Below are 18,278 nucleotides of genomic sequence, written 5' to 3'. Positions count from 1 at the left end.
AGATTTCCAAGTATGGCGAGCCGCTAACTTACGGATGTGAATGTTAAGAAATGAAAGCCGTCCATTTAAGTTTGTTTTAGGGCTTGCTCTCATATCAGGTTACCATGACAACGATTGCAACAAGAGGGTCAAAGTTGAATTACTCTTGCTCAGTTGCAGAAAGCAATGGCGTTATAAAAGGTGAATGCTGACAAGAATGTGGTAAAAATGTGACTGTTTGAAAGGGGACCAAATAAACAATTCCAAATAAATGTTTCAAGTAACATATGTGAGTTAGGTATCATTCTCTCTCTCACACACACCCACTCTGTCTCCCTTTCCTACTACATATGTTTGTTGTTTTACTGTAGTCAGTGGCAGAGAGAACAAACCCCTGCCAGGAGTTATTGTCAATCTAAACCCCCACATTTGGCAAGAGAGGAATAATGAAGCGAAGAGAGAGGGGGGAGGGAGGAGGGGGTACTGACATAGTAAAACCAGACAGCCTCTTATGTACACTTAATGCCAGTGAAGCAACTTGCACGTACTTGACAAGGGACCAAAGGAAAGAGGCAGTTGAGAGAGTAAGGGAACAAGACAAAGAGAGAGGGGGCTGTCCTTATTTGCTCTTCAGTGTGGGGGTGTAGGGCGCTCGTGGGAGGAGGCAGAAAACAGAGAGAGAGAGAGACAAAGTTAGAGGAACAGAGAGAATAAGTGAGAGACATAGGCACTAAGGCAGTCAGACGAAGAGAGGGGTTGGCAGTCAAGGGAAGCTCAACTCATCTCCAATTCCCTGCTACAGTGAGTGACCATGTGGCTGGGGTGGAATATTGTCTGGCTCGGGGCCCTTCTCATTGGCCTAAATGGGACCGTAGCCTGGGCATCTGACATCCAGCACCACCGCTATGAGGAGTTAGTGCGGGCCCTGTTCGTAGTGCAGAGTGAGTGCCCATACATCACACGGATCTACAGCATTGGGCGCAGTGTGGAGGGACGCCACCTCTATGTACTGGAGTTCAGTGATAACCCAGGCATCCACGAAGCAAGTGAGTGGTCCATTCTTACCTTTACGGCTTTAGATAGGGCTTGTGATGTTTGGTTAACGTATGGCTACTCACCTCCTTCAAGGTATGCTACATGATGAGATGATGGATAAGAGCGAGATCATTTTTTATTTGTCATTTGGCAGCCAAGCACCGATCATTATAGCTCCAGCATAAAATGAAGACCTTTGATATTTATTGGAAAGGAGCATTATGCTCCTCCCCGTGCACTTTCACCACCCTGTGAAGTTCATCATAAATGATTGAATCTGTAGCCTAATAAACTGTATGCTTTTCCAATTAGTAGTGGGAGGACCACACAACATAGCATTGCGTGACGGCAAGCTTGATGGTTATTCTATCAACAAATGCACAACCTAGCGTTTCCACTGACATTTGTAATATGATCTGTTTCACAGACTAAAAAATGAGTTATATATTTTTTTGTCGACATTTGGAAAGTTATCGACAATTATACTGTTTCAGGCCTGACGTTATTTTCTTTTTATCCAACAGGTACTTTATTCATATAAAATGGTTGGATGGAAACATTGTTTGATTGGTTTTCATTTAAGAGTTCTTCTGATATACCCACTTGGTAACGCTTTACATTAAGTGTACATTAATTAATATGTAACTAAATAGTAATACATGTATTTATATCATAGTAGTTACATGTAATTACTATGTAAATACTATGTAATTACAGTGTAATAAGGGTTAAGTGGTATAGGTTATTAGTGGAACAAGGACATGTAATTACAAATCAGCTTGTCGGAGGTTATTCCACATGTGTAATTACTTATGATATATTTAGATGTCTTATTCCAAATGTAACTAACATGTTTTGTAATTACACTTTTGCAGTCTTCTGTATAGCGCCATGTTAACAATGCATCCTATTATTTAACCTTGTTACATGTAACTACATAAATCACTACCACCAAAATAAGCTAGACTAGGACTCAGTCAGCTGGTGTAACAACGCACACCCTATCATTAACTACAGCTTCAGTTATCTTATTTCCATATTATTTGGCTTAAAGGATGTACTGAATTAAATGTAAGAGTATTTACAATGGATCTGCATGCAACTATAATGCACCTACCCAGCAGCAAGCAACTTAATGTAAAGTGAAGCACATAATGGTATAACCTTTGTAAATACTATGTACCTGCCTTTGAAAAGGGATTTTGGGTTTATTTCTCTGTCTTAAAAGGTGTAATGTAAGTGAAATGTTGTTCAAAATAATATAATGTGCTGTATAATGTTAATGTAGGTACTCATGAGCAAGCAGCTTCAAGTAAAGTGAAACACAGTAGGGTAAACCTTTTTATTTCAATCACTGGGAAAATACACTTCAATGTAGGATGAACATTGTTACAGCACCTGTAAGTATAATTACAATGTACTTTCAATGCAATTACATATTTCACAAGATATATCAAAAGGTCAGTTAATACAATGTTGTTATAAAGAAAAGTATCATAACTACAATGTTTCTACACAGGAAGAAGCAACTTAATGTAAAGTGAAACACATTATGACTTACTCATGTAATTACAGTACTATGCAGTTACTATGTTACAACGATGGCAGCCACCCAATATGGCAGGTACCCTAGTGGTTAGAGTGTTGGACTAGTAACCGAAAGGTTGCAAGATCGAATCCCCGAGCTGACACGGTAAAAATCTGTCGTTCTGCACCTGAACAACCCACTGTTCCTAAACCGTCATTAAAAATAAGAATTTGTTCTTAACTGACTTGCCTAGTTAAAAGAAGGCAAAATAAAAAAATACAGTACTTGTAGTTGTGATCAATGGGAATCTATCTTAATCTAGGAAGAATGTTGTTACAGCACCTTTAAGTGTAATTACTATGTACTTTCATTGTTATTAAATATATTGCGGTATATATCAACATTTCAGTAATTATTAGTTAGAAAGAAAAGTATTGTAATTACACATTTTCTTAACAGCGACAAGCAATTTAATGTAAATTGAAACGTACTGTGAATTACTCATACAATTACTATGTAGTTACTATGTTACAACGATGGCAGACACCCAATACAGTACTAGTAGTTGTGATCAATGGGAATCCATCTCAATCTAGGAACATTTTTGTTACAGCAATGTTTTTGTTATAATGTTTCTACACAGGAACAAGCAACTTAATGTAAAGTGAAAAACATTTTGATTTAATCATGTAATTCATATGTAGTTACTATGTAATAACGTGTTTCTGATTGTAGTAGGTGCAGTTTCGTAATACACTTTCGAGGGTTGGTGCATAGCCTGTTGATCAGACAGTGATATGTTTGGAAGCAATGGAATCCATAGTCTCACGTTTCATGTGATATCAAAAACATTTTTGCAGTGACCCAAAAAACACTGATAGCAACAAAACATGCGTATAACCCTGTCAAAAGAATGAAACACACTAATTTGAAAGATAACATTGACCCTACTTTTGTGACAAACAATGTCTGATCTTACAGCTTGGAATGGTTTTGACAAAACATTTCCTCTAGAGGCATGCCAATATACTGATCCAATGTCTTCGAAGTGTTGAGAGAGTACTCCTTCCTTATTTTCTTTACCCAACCAGTACATCCACTCAATAAAATGGAGATGCTTCTTTAAATTAAAAACCCTTAGCCTCCAGAACCGCCCCTTTATTGTCTGCACCACCCTTTCAGTGTGTTGTGTGTGACATCCTGTGTGAGGATCCACAAAGTTGTTTGTGTGGTTGACTGTCTGGTGATTGTAACCCAGCCTATTCAGAGACCTGACATACGCTCTCCAGCAGTCACTCAGAATGTTGGATCCTCTTTGCACATGTCGTCTGATGATAGGGATTAAGTTTGCCTGTGAGCGGTATTCCGCCATTGCGGTCTGTTGTGTTTGACCTCCATCATCCCAAACACCCAACCCTGTCTTCTCCATGTTAGCGCCATCCTCCAGGATTGTACTTAAAATAGGAACAAGTGCATATCGTTGTTTTATGAAGGTGGTTAGTCACGCCTTGAAATAGCGAGGTAAATCCATGGAAACTAGCATAATGTCACTTATGACACAAGCTAAGATCTGATGGTGAAGCCGTATTATGTTGAAAGACCCAAAACATAATCCTAGGAAACATCACTGATGATGTGTCCAAGAGCACTGAAATATGTATTTATCAAATAATTCAGTATATAAAATGGGCAAGCCCTCTATTTTTCCCCCATATCAGTATATCTACTGAGGAGTACTTTTTAATGGCAACTGATTACCATAAGATAAATATATCAACAAATTATCTCTCAGTTCCCAAGCCCAGCTAATGAATGTTACTAGATAACTTGACCCAATTTGGAAACCCTTCCTCCTCTTGAACCTCCTCAGGGCTTTGTTGCAGACCTTCAATAATGAGAGGTAAACAAATGTTAGTGATATAAGACTTTAGTGTCCCAGGGAAGCATGACCCTCAACTTCTATAGAAGGGACACCAAAATCAAATCTCACTTAGGGTCCCAAATTGTCTTGAGTTTACACTGTTCCTGTCTCATTTGGAAATACACTTTAATTTAACTTCTTGGCGCACAGATCCCGATTATGGGATCATTTTCCTAAACAACCGCTGAATTGCAGAGTGCCAAATTCAAAAATAATACTAGAAATATTTATAATCATGGAATCACAAGTGAAATATACCAAAACACAGCTTAGCTTGTTGTTAATCCACCTATCGTGTCAGATTTTGAAAATATGCTTTACAGCGAAAGCAATCCAAGCGTTTGTGAGTGTATCAATCAATGCTAGAACAGCTAGCCTTAAATTAGCTTGGTCACGAATGTCAGAAAAGCAATAAAATTAATCGCTTACCTTTGATAATCTTCGGAAGATTGCACTCACGAGACTCCCAGTTACACAATACATGTTCTTTTTGTTCGATAAATATTAGTTTTATAACAAAAAAACACCATTTGGGTTGCGCGTTGTGGTCAGAAAACCACATGCTCGTTCCGGTCCTGAAAGGCAGAAGAAAATTCCAAAAAGTATCAGATTCAAAAATAATACAAAAAATATTTAAAATCATGCAATCACAAGTGAAATATACCAAAACACAGCTTAGCTTGTTGTTAATCCACCTATCGTGTCAGATTTTGAAAATACGCTTTACAGCGAAAGCAATCCAAGCGTTTGTGAGTTTATCAATCACTAGACAAAACAGTAAGAACAGCTAGCCCCAAATTAGCATGGTCACGAAAGTCAGAAAAGCAATACAATTAATCGCTTACCTTTGATAATCTTCGGATGTTTGCACTCACGAGACTCCCAGTTACACAATAAATGTTATTTTTTTTCGATAAATATTAGTTCTATAACAAAAAAACGCCATTTGGGTTGCGCGTTCCAAAAAGTATCCGTAATGTTCGTAGAAACATGTCAAACGTTTTTAATAATCAATCCTCAGGTTGTTTTTAACATACATAATCGATAATATTTCAACTGGACGGTAACCTATTCAATAAAAGGGAGAAAGAAAATGTCGAGCTACCCCTCTCGTGCGCAGGAACTAATCAAAGGACACCTGACTCGTTTTTAAAAATCTCGCTCATTTTTCAAAATAAAAGCCTGAAACTATGTCTAAAGCCTGGTCACAGCCTGAGGAAGCCATTGGGAAAGGAATCTGGTTGATACCCCTTTAAATGGAAGAGGGGCAGGCAATGAAACAGGGATAAAAAAAATATGCACTTCCGGGTTGGATTTCCTCAGGTTTTCGCCTGCAAAATCAGTTTTGTTATACTCACAGACAATATTTTGACAGTTTTGGAAACTTTGGATTGATTTCTATCCTAATCTGTAAATGATATGCATATTCTATGATCTGGGCCTGAGAAATAGTCCGTTTACCTTGGGAACGTTATTAAAAATTAAATTAAATTCTGTCCCCTAGCGTCAAGAAGTTAATGGAAGTTGTAACAAAATAACTGAGTTTGAGTGTGTCTGTTATTTCCATTTGCACTGTAATGCACTGTAAACATTTTAATATTTGATAAGACATTCAGCCAAATAATCAGTCTGCAAAACAGGCTTTTTAAAATTCAAACAAATTGAGTAATCAAAGTAACAATTGACAGATTATCAAAATAGGTGTTAGTTGCAGCTCTAAAAACGGCACTCAAATCACAATTGTACTCAAAACATAACAGCTTTTACTTTACTTGCCTAAATAGTGTAGGCTCACAAGAATAATAAATTAGAGCAGCAGCAGTGGTGCAAGCCTCCCCAGTCGCGCCATGCTGCCCTTCTCGACCTGCCACCATGACAAGTAACCTAAATACCTGTGGGAAACACTGGTTGGGATGGTTGGAAAAGCAAGCTAATTGTGTAAAATCTTGGACTGCCCCTTTAAGCTGTCCAGTAAATAACACATGAAATATCCCAAAAGCCTGATGATTAAAAACACCCTTTTACATAAAGTTTTTAAGTGAGCAAACATTTTCTCAGAGTGAATATAGGTAAACTAAACTGGTGTTTTTTTCAGAGATAAAATTACTTATAATTCTGTGTTGATCGACAACGGTAACAATGACAATGCACCTCTCACCTTTCTCAGGCATTTCGTCATTCTTGTCAGGTTCTTTGAGCTCCGTGCAATGGCATCCTCTATCATATCAACTTGCCTCAAGTGTAGCCCCGTACAAATCTGCAATATTGCCACAAAATAATTATCAAATCAGATCAATAGCATATGACAATAGAATCCCAAATCTTTTTTTATATAAATGAAACCCACGATAGGCCCAAGACTCAACTCATTGAGACCCAGTTTTTGGACACACAAACTTAACTTGCCCTTAAACCACATTCTCTTCAGCCTGGAGAGACCTACTCGCTATACTTTGTTCCACTTCTGTACAAGCCTATGCCACGGAACACTAACTAAAATGTAATTACTTATCAGAGAGTGCTCTTTTGTTATGCTTAATTTTATAGGGTGTTGAAAGAGCATGGACTTTCTGTGGGTAACTGCTATTTACAAACAGTGGTCAAAAGTATGTATTTTTTTTTACCTTGCCAGGTCTACCACTAGCCCAGCTATTTAATCATCGATGAAGCATGATGCCATCCCAGTGTAAAAACAAAACAAAAAAGTGTTAGGGATTTTTGAAAGCCCTTTTGGGTAATGCAGCCCCTGTGAACCACTTTCTAAAAATGTAATTATCCAAAACTCTTAGTTTGTCAAATTCATTAACCTACCGATAAAGAAATGTTACGCAGTTCGTAAGTGGAACGAGAGAATGGCTAAACATTGAATCTTTCTGGATGGAGCAGTAGGAGTCTGATGATGCCTCCTTGTTTCTACAAATCCTGCAAGGAAACATGCACATTTAACTCAGACAGAGGTGCACGATAACACTAAGTGATAATCGAAATGGAACGTAAGCTAAGTAATTCTATTACATTCAATTCCATTCTACTATGCTTATCAATTAACTTTTTCAGTAGCAGTAGGAATACATCCACATTGTTGGAAAAAGGAGAACAACAGCTTTCCAGACAGATGAAACATCTTGAGTGGTAGGCTGCAGGCCAAAGGTAGACCAGAAGGGGTGCGTCTCCTAAGCTCTTCACTCGCTCTACACAGGCTCGCAGTCCTGAGTGTCAGAGGAGCTTGAGCCCTTGTAGAAAGACTGGAAATCAAAATTCTCAAGCAGCACAGACACAATTATGAAGTACACTGGCCACTGGAAAGCTTAGATTTTTCTCCATTTAAAAAAAAAAAAATTTGGGCTGGTAAAATGACATATGAGTCAATGTCAGCTCGGCCCAGCAGTGTACACGCATAAAACCTATGAGACTAGCTAACTAGGCTACATACCAGCTCAAGATGAAAGTTAGATTCACTGTACAATTACATATTCAAACATTTCTTACAGTACTCCTCATTTCAAGCTTTCTCAAAGTTCTCTCGGCCAATCAATACTAGTTGTAACGTTAACTTACTATATGTATCCATTTTGCACGCATCATTTTCTGCTTGTGGCCACAGATAGGACACCTCACAGATTTCTTGAGCATGACTTTCTTCTGGAGGTATTTGACAAAAATGATTTGTTTTTTTGCTGATAATATCACTTAGCACACGAGCCATGTTCAATTCAAAATCCTTGGGTCGGGTAAAAACAGTATCGGATTTGGGTGGGCACTTTAAGTTTAAATTTGTATCCAGCTGTTGAAATTGTCATTAAATACCCACGTGTAGGAATTTGTAGTAATGTTACTCAGCAAAAAAAAGACGTTCACTGGTTCACATGTTATTGAGCAACATTGAGGACAAAAGTGCAGTGACAGTCAATGTTGACCGAGGAGAACCAAGGTAAATAAGTAGGACGATATTAATGTAGTTAAAATGTAGAATTGAATTTGTCTTGATAATTGCTGGATTTCAAGTGACATCTCAGTGCAAATGAGGCACCTTTTGGGGGACCATCTCATTCTGCCAGTCTGCCGTTAGCAACATAGCTAGCTAGCTAATGTTAGCGAAGGACTAGGTGACACAACTGAAATGTAGCTGTTTTATACAAACAGTAGCTAGCTAGTTGTATTTTGCGAATTATATTTCTTCCCTTGGTTTATTATCTAGCTAACAAAATAACAGACGCAAAAGGCATATTAATCGTTGCCATAGCAGGATAAGCCTGTTTGCTTGCTAGCTTGCCAACTACAGCTAATTTACAGTACGTCAAAAAGTACAGCCAGAATAACAGCAAAGTAGCTGCATTTCAAATCAAATCAAAGTGTATTTGTCACGTGCGCCGAATACCACAGGTGTAGACCTTACAGTGAAATGCTTACTTACAGGTTCAATAGTGCAAAAAAGGTGTTAGGTGAACAATAGGTAAGTAAAGACAGTAAAAGGACAGGCTATATACAGTAGCGATGCTATAAAAGTAGCGAGTCTACATACAGACACTGGTTAGTCAGGGTGATTGAGGTAGTATGTACATGTAGATATGGTTAAAGTGACTATGCATATATGATGAACAGAGAGTAGCAGTAGCGTAAAAGAGGGGTTGGCGGGTGGTGGGTGGCAGGACACAATGCAGATAGCCCGGGTAGCCAATGTGCGGGAACACTGGTTGGTCGGCCCAATTGAGGTAGTATGTACATGAATGTATAGTTAAAGTGACTATGCATATTGTAACGGTTTTCTTCCATTGGTGAAGGAGAGGACCAAAATGCAGCGCGGCTAGTGTTCAACATATTTAATAAACAAAGAGACGAATACGTGAACACTATACAAAATACAAAATAACAAATGTGAAAACCGAGACAGACCTATCTGGTGCAGAACACAAACACAGAGACAGGAAACAATCACCCACAAACCCCCAACACAAAACAAGCCACCTATATATGATTCTCAATCAGGGACAACGATAGACAGCTGCCTCTGATTGAGAACCATATTAGGCTGAACATAGAAACAGACAAACTAGACACACAACATAGAATTCCCACCCAGCTCACGTCCTGACCAACACTAAACAAGCCAAACACATAAGAACTATGGTCAGGACGTGACACATATATGATAAACAGAGAGTAGCAGCAGCGTAAAAAGAGGGGTGGTTTGGGGGGGGGGGGTTGCATTTGTTTAAGCTGTTTTCTAGTGACATTTATTTGGATACATCCATAACAATGAGCTAATGATGCACGAGTTTGCCTGACATAGAACATTTGCTCACTCGTCAGGACACTGTGGTTCAGAGGCGCTAGCCAACAACACAGATAACACAATCACTTCAAAGTGAAGCTGGTAAGACTGCAAACGAGCTGCACTTCATTTTGTTTTGCCTTTTATCAATTGACATTTCATTGTATATATCCAAATAATTATGCTGGATCATGATTTCGACTGGCTGAGAAATGCTGCCTGCCTGTCTTTCTCGTTCCGACTCCCGACACGTTCATTACTATGGGGCAGCTGAAGATAGATTTTCAATATTGAAACAATGTTGCAAATGTCGGCGTGACAGACAGCAAGGTTTATACAAATCTCCGCTGTTGAAAACTAAATGTTTGTCTAAAAGAAATGTGAGATAATGTCTAGATGCTTTTCATAGTGAAAATCAAGTTTATAAATTGCTTGGCTGATGAGACAGTGGATTGCGCAGTCAGATGGAACAGAGTAAATAGGCATTTAGCTGGTGGTAACTTGTAGAATAGACATCAGCTGGAATGCGGTTTTAACCAATCAGCATTTAGGATTAGACCGACCTATTGTATAAGGAGTGGTATTATACGGCTCTACAGTGGATGGTAAATGGTGTTATTTTTGGGGGTTAGTGGGTTAAATTACTCCTAGAAGTCACAGAGGGTGCAGAATTTTCGCACTTTAGTAAGTTTTTATTCATATTGAAAATCTGATTTATTGAATTCACCATGTGGTCTATATTAAAGGGCACATAATTTCATATAACAGACTTTTCAAATTCAATATTGGTGCATCATTTCTACATAACATATAAGAAAAAGGCACTCATTTCGTGGAATAACCCAGTACATGTTAAAATCTGCCCGTTGGACATCAGTTGCAAAATCCTCTTGTCAAGTTTGTTTGTTGGTTTATTTGTCGTATGCACATAAAATACATGGAATCACTTAATGACCAATAATGTCTCATATTTGTAGTCAATTTTTTTAAATATGTTTAAATGCATGTTAGTGCTTATGGTATGCTTTTGGTATATGTTAAGTACAATAAAAAATATGTTTTACAAAATATATAGTCGCAGCGGCAGCCCTTGAAGGCAGGCTTGTTGGGGCCATGGCCTTGTCTTAGTGCTTTTGGCCTCCTATGGGACAGATTGTCATGCCAGTTCATGTATTTGTATTTTGTATTTACTATGGATCCCCATTCTACTCTTCCTGGTGTCCAGCAAAATAAAGGCAATTTACACAATTTTAAAAACTGTACAATACATTCACAGATTTCACAACACACTGTGTGCCCTCAGGCCCCTACTGCACCACTACCACATATCTATAGTACTAAATCCATGTGTATGTATAGTGTGTATGTTATCCTGTGTGTGTCTGTGTATGCATGTGTTATGTTGTGTTCTGTGATTAAATGTTAAGCTTGTACACTGCCAGTGCTGCAGTCTTAATAAGACTGACATAATTGCATGTGATACCAGAGCGTCTACTAACATTTAATTGTTAAGACAGTCACCATTTTGTTACAAAACGAATTGGCCAATTTGTTATATTTGCCATACATTTTAATAACAATATATATTTCTGGCCACGACTGGGAGACCCATGAGGCTGCGGGAAATTGGCCCAGCATCGTCTGGGTTAGGGGAGGGTTTGGCAAGCTGGGATGTCCTTGTCCCATCACACTCTAGCAACTCACATGCAGGCTGTCTTCGGTCGCCAGCTCTACGGTGTTTCCTCCGACACATTGGTGAGGCTGGCTTCCAGGTTAAGCGAGCAGTGTGTCAAGAGCAGTGCGGCTTGGCGGGATCATGTTTCGAAAGACACATGGCTCTCAACTTTAGCCTCTCCCGAGTCTGTACGGGAGTTGCAGCAATGGGACAAGACTGTAACTACCAAATGGATAACATGAAATTGTGGAGAAAAAGGGGTAAAAAGTGTGTCTATATTTGTGTCTTGATTGGGCTCTGAGCGCTGACTCAAGACATTATAAAATTTCACTTACCTTTGATGATCTTCATCAGAATGCACTCCCAGGAATCCCAGTTCCACAATAAATGTTTGATTTGTTCGATAATGTCCATCATTTATGTCCAAATAGCTACTTTTGTTAGCGCGTTTGGTAAACAAATCAAAACTCAAGAAGCGCGTTCCCTAGTTAGACGAAATGTCAAAAAGTTCCGTTACAGTCCGTAGAAACATGTCAAACGATGTATAGAATCAATCTTTAGGATGTTTTTAACATAACTCTTCACTAATGTTCCAACCGGAGAATTCCTTTGTCTTCAGAAAAAGCAAATGGAACGGGAGCTACCTCTCATGTGAATGCGCGTGACCAGCTCCTGGCACTCTGCCAGACCTCTGACTCAATCCCCTCTCATTCAGCCTCCATTGACAGTAGAAGCCTCAAACAAGTTTCTAAAGGCGGTTGACATCTAGTGAAAGCCTTAGTGCAACATGACCATTATCCCACTGTATCTTCAATAGGGGCTGTGTTGATAATCGACCAATCTCAGATTTCCCACTTCCTGGTTGGATTTCTTTCTCAGGTTTTTGCCTGCCATATGAGTTCTGTTATACTCACAGACATCATTCAAACAGTTTTAGAAACTTCAGAGTGTTTTCTATCCAAATATACTAATAATATATATATATTAGCAACTGGGACTGAGGAGCAGGCAGTTTACTCTGGGCACCTCTGGGCACCTTATTCATCCAAGCTACTCAATACTGCACCCAGCCATAAGAAGTTAAGGCGTGATACAATCAGTTGTGTTGTGATAGGTAGGGGTGGTATACAAAAGATAGCCCTATTTGGTAAAATATCAAGTCCATATTATGGCAAGAACTTCTTCAATAAGCAAAGAGAAACGACAGTACATCATTACTTTAAGAAATGAAGGTCAGTCAATCTGGAAAACTTCAAGTGCAGTCGCAAAAACCATCAACCGCTTTGATGAAACTGGCCCTCATGAGGACCACCACAGGAAAGGAAGACCCAGAGTTACCTTTGCTGCAGAGGATAAGTTCATTAGAGTTACCAGCCTCAGAAATTGAAGCCCAAATAAATGCTTCATTGAGTTCAAGTAACAGACACATCTCAACATCAACTCTTCAGAGGAGACTGTGTGAATCAGGTCTTCATGATCGAATTGCTGCAAAGAAACCACTACTAAAGGACACCAATAATAAGAAGAGACTTGCTTGGGCCAAGAAACATGAGCAATGGACACGAGACCAGTGAAAATCTGTCTTTGGTCTGATGAGTCCAAATTTGGATTTTTGGTTCCAACCGGCGTGTCTTTGTGAGACGCAGAGTAAGTAAACGGATGATATCTGCATGTGTGGTTTCCACCATGAAGCATGGAGGAGGAGGTGTGATGGTGTGCTGGTGCTTTGCTGGTCACACTGTGGTGATATATTTAGAATTCAAGGCACACTTAACCAGCATGGCTACCACAGCATATTGCAGTGATACGCCATCCCATCTGGTTTGCGCTTAGTGGGACTATCGTTTGTTTTTCAACAGTACAATGACCCGAAACACACCTCCAGGCTGTGTAAGGGCTATTTGACCAAGAAGGAGAGTGATGGTGCTGCATCAGATGACCTGGCCTCCATAATCCCCCAACCTCAACCCAATTGAGATGGTTTGGGATGAATTTACCACTGTATGAAGGAAATGCAGCTCAGCATATGTGGGAACTCCTTCAAGACTGATTCCATATGTGATATTTCATCGTTTTTATGTCTTAACTATTATTCTACAGTTTAGAAAATAGTAATAATAAAGAAAAACCCTTGAATGAGTAGGTGTGTCCAAACATTTCACTGTTACGTATATACTGTATATATTGACAAAATATATCTTTAAATACATTTCAATAATGTATTTCAGAATGTATTTTGAAATACATTAAATACATATTCATGCATTCAATGCATTTAAAATATATTGTGATATACATTCATAAATGCATTCCGAAATATATGTGACCCGTTTCAAGAAACTAGGCATATGTCACACGTCACTACTTCATAGGAATAGGAATTTGCATAGGAATTTGAAAGTTTTTATTTTATTTGATCAAAATAAGTTATTTTTGTAGAAATGCCTTCAGGAACATATGAATTTTCATGTGCCTTAATAACAAACTTGTATGCCATATGTAAATATGAATACAATTATAACGAGCCTAGCTGGTATAGCCACAGAAAAATACAGAACCTTCCCGCTAGCCATGATTGGCTGAGATAATGGATTGACTGGACATGCCGAGAGATGAGTTCAGATTGGTCTGATATGTAGCATGCTTCTGTCTATAACATGAGCTGCTAAGTATGTGTGGGTAATCCTGTCAACTACAGCTTTTTTGAAAGATATCACAAAGAACTGAACATGTTTTTGCTACTGCTCTCAACATTGCTACCCTGAAGTTAATAGCGCTATTGACAAAGCTCAGTAGGAAAGCATTGTACCTAACATTACACCTTTAGTGTCCTGTGCATGTGACAAATAAACTTTGATTTTATTTGACATTGTGTGTATGTTTGCCAGAGACGTTAATGTGAAGAACCACATGACCTGCACCAAAATCAGATTAGGATATATATTTTTACTACTACTTTTTGCTACTACTTTCACCACTTTTAGTCTTAAAATCTTTGGTCGTTTACTACACTTTGAATCCTTAAAGAGATGGCTGGGGCTAAGGCTTAAGAGGATGTGAACGATGTTGAGTGGGTGTAGACAAGGAAGAGCTCTCCAGTACGCTTACCAAAACATTCACGAGCCATCTTCTCAAAAGTGGGGTTACAAGTTTATCAACTTTCAAAGCAGAATTATTTTCTCATTGTTCCTCAACTGCAGTGTATAATATAACATTTTCTAGCTCAGTCTCTACTTTTATCTAATGTAAAACACATAATTTCAAATGTTGTTACATAGGACCAAATCCAAGTCGTGGGTCACATATGTTGGAATGTATCTAAAATGTATAAAATAACATTTAAAAAATTGGTATGGGATCGCTCTTTCAATTTGCATACATATTCAATCTTAGTATCTGCTTTTCACAATGCAATATTCACATAGCTTTTGATATTGTTTTCTTGTAGTTTGAACTATCACTGAACTGCTCAAAACTGGTAATTGCACTCAGAAAAATATTTCCTTAACAGAACCATATAGGGTTCTTCAGTTTGTCCCCATAGGGAAAACCTTTTTGGTACTATAGAACCGTTTGAAGGGTTCTTCATAGAACCCTCTGTAAATGGCTCTACCAAGAACCCTCTATGAAGGGTTCTTCCTTGAACCCTCTGCAAAGGGTTCTACCAAGAACCCTTTCATCCTCTAAAGCAAAGGTGTCAAACTCATTATATGGAGTGCCTAGTGTCTGCAGTGTTCTAAAGGTTCTTCATAGAACCCTCTATGAAGGCTGTAAATCTTTATTTGTATATTTCCCAATGTGTCTTTCGAGTCAATTGTAGAGTTACTGTACCACCCATGAGTGTTTTTTAGTGACATTTGATGGCATTCAGTCCTGTGGTCTTCCCCAAGTGAGTGCCTAAGTGAATATGTTATCATTAAAATGTAACACTTTATGACAATACATCACATATATCAAAATAACTTACTTTGACAGCCTAGTTTTACCCTAATACAGTGGTCTGAAACTCATGGTTCGCTGGCCACATCAGGCATGTAAGTGACATTATGCTGGCTTGCAAATTGATGTGTAATTTCTATTGGAATCCAGCCAGAGTGATGATATCCAACAATTGGAACTAAGTCATCCGCAACCTGAATTCAGAATAACTGTCAAGGTAGGGAAGGTTGATAAATCAGACTACCTAAACCATCTCAGTAACGGCTGCAATAAGTACAACTACTAACAGATTGGATTAGTTTAGAAATATGTATGTTATTTATCTTTGTGTAGCATAAGATCAATCAATCAATGAATGCACATGCAAAACCCCAGATATTGAAACAAACAAGCAGATGTCGGGTGTTAAATTGATATATGCACAGAAAATCATATCAATTTATATTTTCAAAAGGATGAGTCTAGTGTTCGTATTTCATGACCTCAGCGGGCTTTTTGAGTGGCCTATGTGCGAGTCAATTGCAAATAATACACTTGATTTATGTTACATAGCATGCTAAATATGTCTGATCAGATGTTAGCAAACAAATAGATGAGCTGCCACTTCCACTTATTTGCCCAGCGAGAGATCAAATAACCAAACATACAGACAGCGATTCAGTGAAACAAAATCACATTGATTGATTTTCAGAAAAGTCAAGGGATTTTGGTCAGGATACTATGCGAGAGAAGAGCAAAACCTGTTTTACTAGTCTAGCGTAGGCTACATAGCTAGCTAACATGCTGGCAAAATGTTCTTATAACACTGTTAGATGAGCAAACTAGACAAAAGATTATCATCATGAACATTCACCTCAATTTGCCTGACATTTTCCCAGCCTAATTGTAGCCAAATATCATAACGTACATTCTGTGAAAACAAAAATCTCATATTGATTGATGTATCTGTCCCAATCTTAACAGTGCTGAAATTATTGTTGACCGCACATGGCTATTGCTTTAAATTATTTTAAATGTTTGGATGACTTTGGTAGTTTCAGTAAGCAACAATATGTATGATACATTCCTTCAATGGCATTAGCCTACTTTATTCCAATGTTTTCGTAATTCTGTGATATTCATTCCCACAGTAATTATTGATTGACCCATCCAGTTGTGGTTAAGAAAACATGCATGCATAGTGGTGGGCTTTGCGAGGTGATTGTCGTAGCGACATGCCTCAGAATGGTAACAGCCTAGTAATGGGCGCTGCCGAGCAACCATCATTATGAAGCATCAAATCTCATTAAAGCATTTCTTACACTGGACTTAGCTACGACAAGCGTTTTTTGGAGTTGGTGCAACAGGTGTAAATTCTGATCCCAAAGTCGGACTTAGCTTCGTCCGACCTAGCATTTAAGACCAACTTTTTAACGCCCAAATGGTGAAACCAGCCCCAGATGTTTTCGTTTGGTTGGTAGAGTAGAAGAGGATTTTGACATTTTTAAAAGATGGCAAGAAGCAGAGAAAGACACGTCCCAATGTCGAAGCAACTACTTCAACCGCTGACAAACGCCTTCAAAGGCCCAAATTGCTCTAAAAAAGTTATGTCCCAATTTCCAAACCCCAGGTCGGACCAGATGTCTGGCCCATCTACCGAGATGCACGCACAGCATAGTCTGACAGCGGTAAGTTGCATGCTGTTGTGAAAAATAATAAAACACATTGCAAATTGCATATGCTCAATTTGGGACTATTCCTGCGTTTCAACATTCATTAAAAAATATTATAAAAAATCGACAAAATTATTCTGGAAGAATACAACTTAAGCAAAGCTGTATTAAACCTTGTCAGTTCAAATCCATTTAGGGTTCAAGCAGTGAAACTGGTGAAACACAATTGTATTTCTTCTGGTTCATTAGGGGTCCATTCCCCGATGGAACCCTATTATAATTGTTAAGATTGGAAAACAATAATAATCTTTAGAGAGCTATAGCTCTTGAATGGTACGATCTACAGAGACCAAACTTGGTGGGATGGTTTAAGTCAGTGCACAAATACATCTGGTGCAACTCGGCCAAATGGTGGCCCTATACACAACATTTTATTTCAAAAGGTCAGCCCCAACACATCGTTTGACCTAGAGTCTCAGAATTTGGTTCAAAGGTTCCTCTCTACCGAAGGAACATATTTGCCTCTAAGACTGATGATGTCACCATGATGGATCATCCTCCATTTTGAAAATTGTGAGCTTTTTCAGCATTTTTAAACAACATATCCTCAGAAATCACTCAACCGATCTCTCCGAAACCTGCCGTAGAGCATCTATAGACCAATATATTTAAATGCATTATAAATGAAGTTGATATCTTAAACGGCATTAACGCTGTGAGCCAATGAAGTTGAGGGAATTTGGCCCTGACAGTTGAAGTCGTTCTTGGAGGGAATGGCGCCTCCTTCTGGCCATGCCTCTCAATACTCAATACAATGTTCCCTGAATTGTGCACTGGTCCACTACCCACATAGATTAAAAACTATATAATAGGTGTGAGTACCAGAGATGAAGTCACCCTTTACATCCAGACCCAGACCAAGACTTTGTAAGACCCAGACCAAGGGCCAGTGGATCGATACTACGACCAGACCAAGAACAGTTTAAATGGGTAAAAATAAGATTCAGTAGAGTAAACTTCAGTAGAGTATTTGCATTTGTATTTATTATGGATCCCCATTAGCTGGTGCCAAGGCAGCAGCTACTCTTCCTGGGGTCCAGCAAAATTAAGGCAGTTTATAAAATTTTAAAACCATTACAATACATTCAGACTGTGTGCCCTCAGGCCCCTACTCCACCCCTACCACCTACTGTATATACAGTACAAAATCCATGTGTACGTGTGTGTATAGTGCGTATGCTATCGTGTGTGTGTGTGTATGCGCCTATGTTTGTGTT

General features: G+C 38.6%; 1 protein-coding gene across 2 annotated transcripts in view; it reads left to right on the top strand.

Annotated features, from left to right (window-relative positions):
- The first annotated feature begins 604 nt into the window (after positions 1-604).
- The window catches only part of cpn1 (carboxypeptidase N, polypeptide 1), a 157,972-nt gene continuing 140,298 nt past the window's right edge, over positions 605-18,278 (top strand). The window contains exon 1 of one of the 2 annotated variants that reach the window (XM_071392564.1): positions 605-1,025. In XM_071392564.1, coding sequence (XP_071248665.1) covers positions 791-1,025 — 235 coding nt within the window. In that variant the 5' untranslated portion in view covers positions 605-790. The remainder of the gene's footprint in view (positions 1,026-18,278) is intronic. The other variant, XM_071392563.1, reaches the window with a different exon arrangement.

Source organism: Salvelinus alpinus, chromosome 3 (assembly GCF_045679555.1).
Source record: "Salvelinus alpinus chromosome 3, SLU_Salpinus.1, whole genome shotgun sequence".
Taxonomy (NCBI): Eukaryota; Metazoa; Chordata; class Actinopteri; order Salmoniformes; family Salmonidae; genus Salvelinus; species Salvelinus alpinus.
This window is presented reverse-complemented; position numbering and strand designations above follow the sequence as displayed.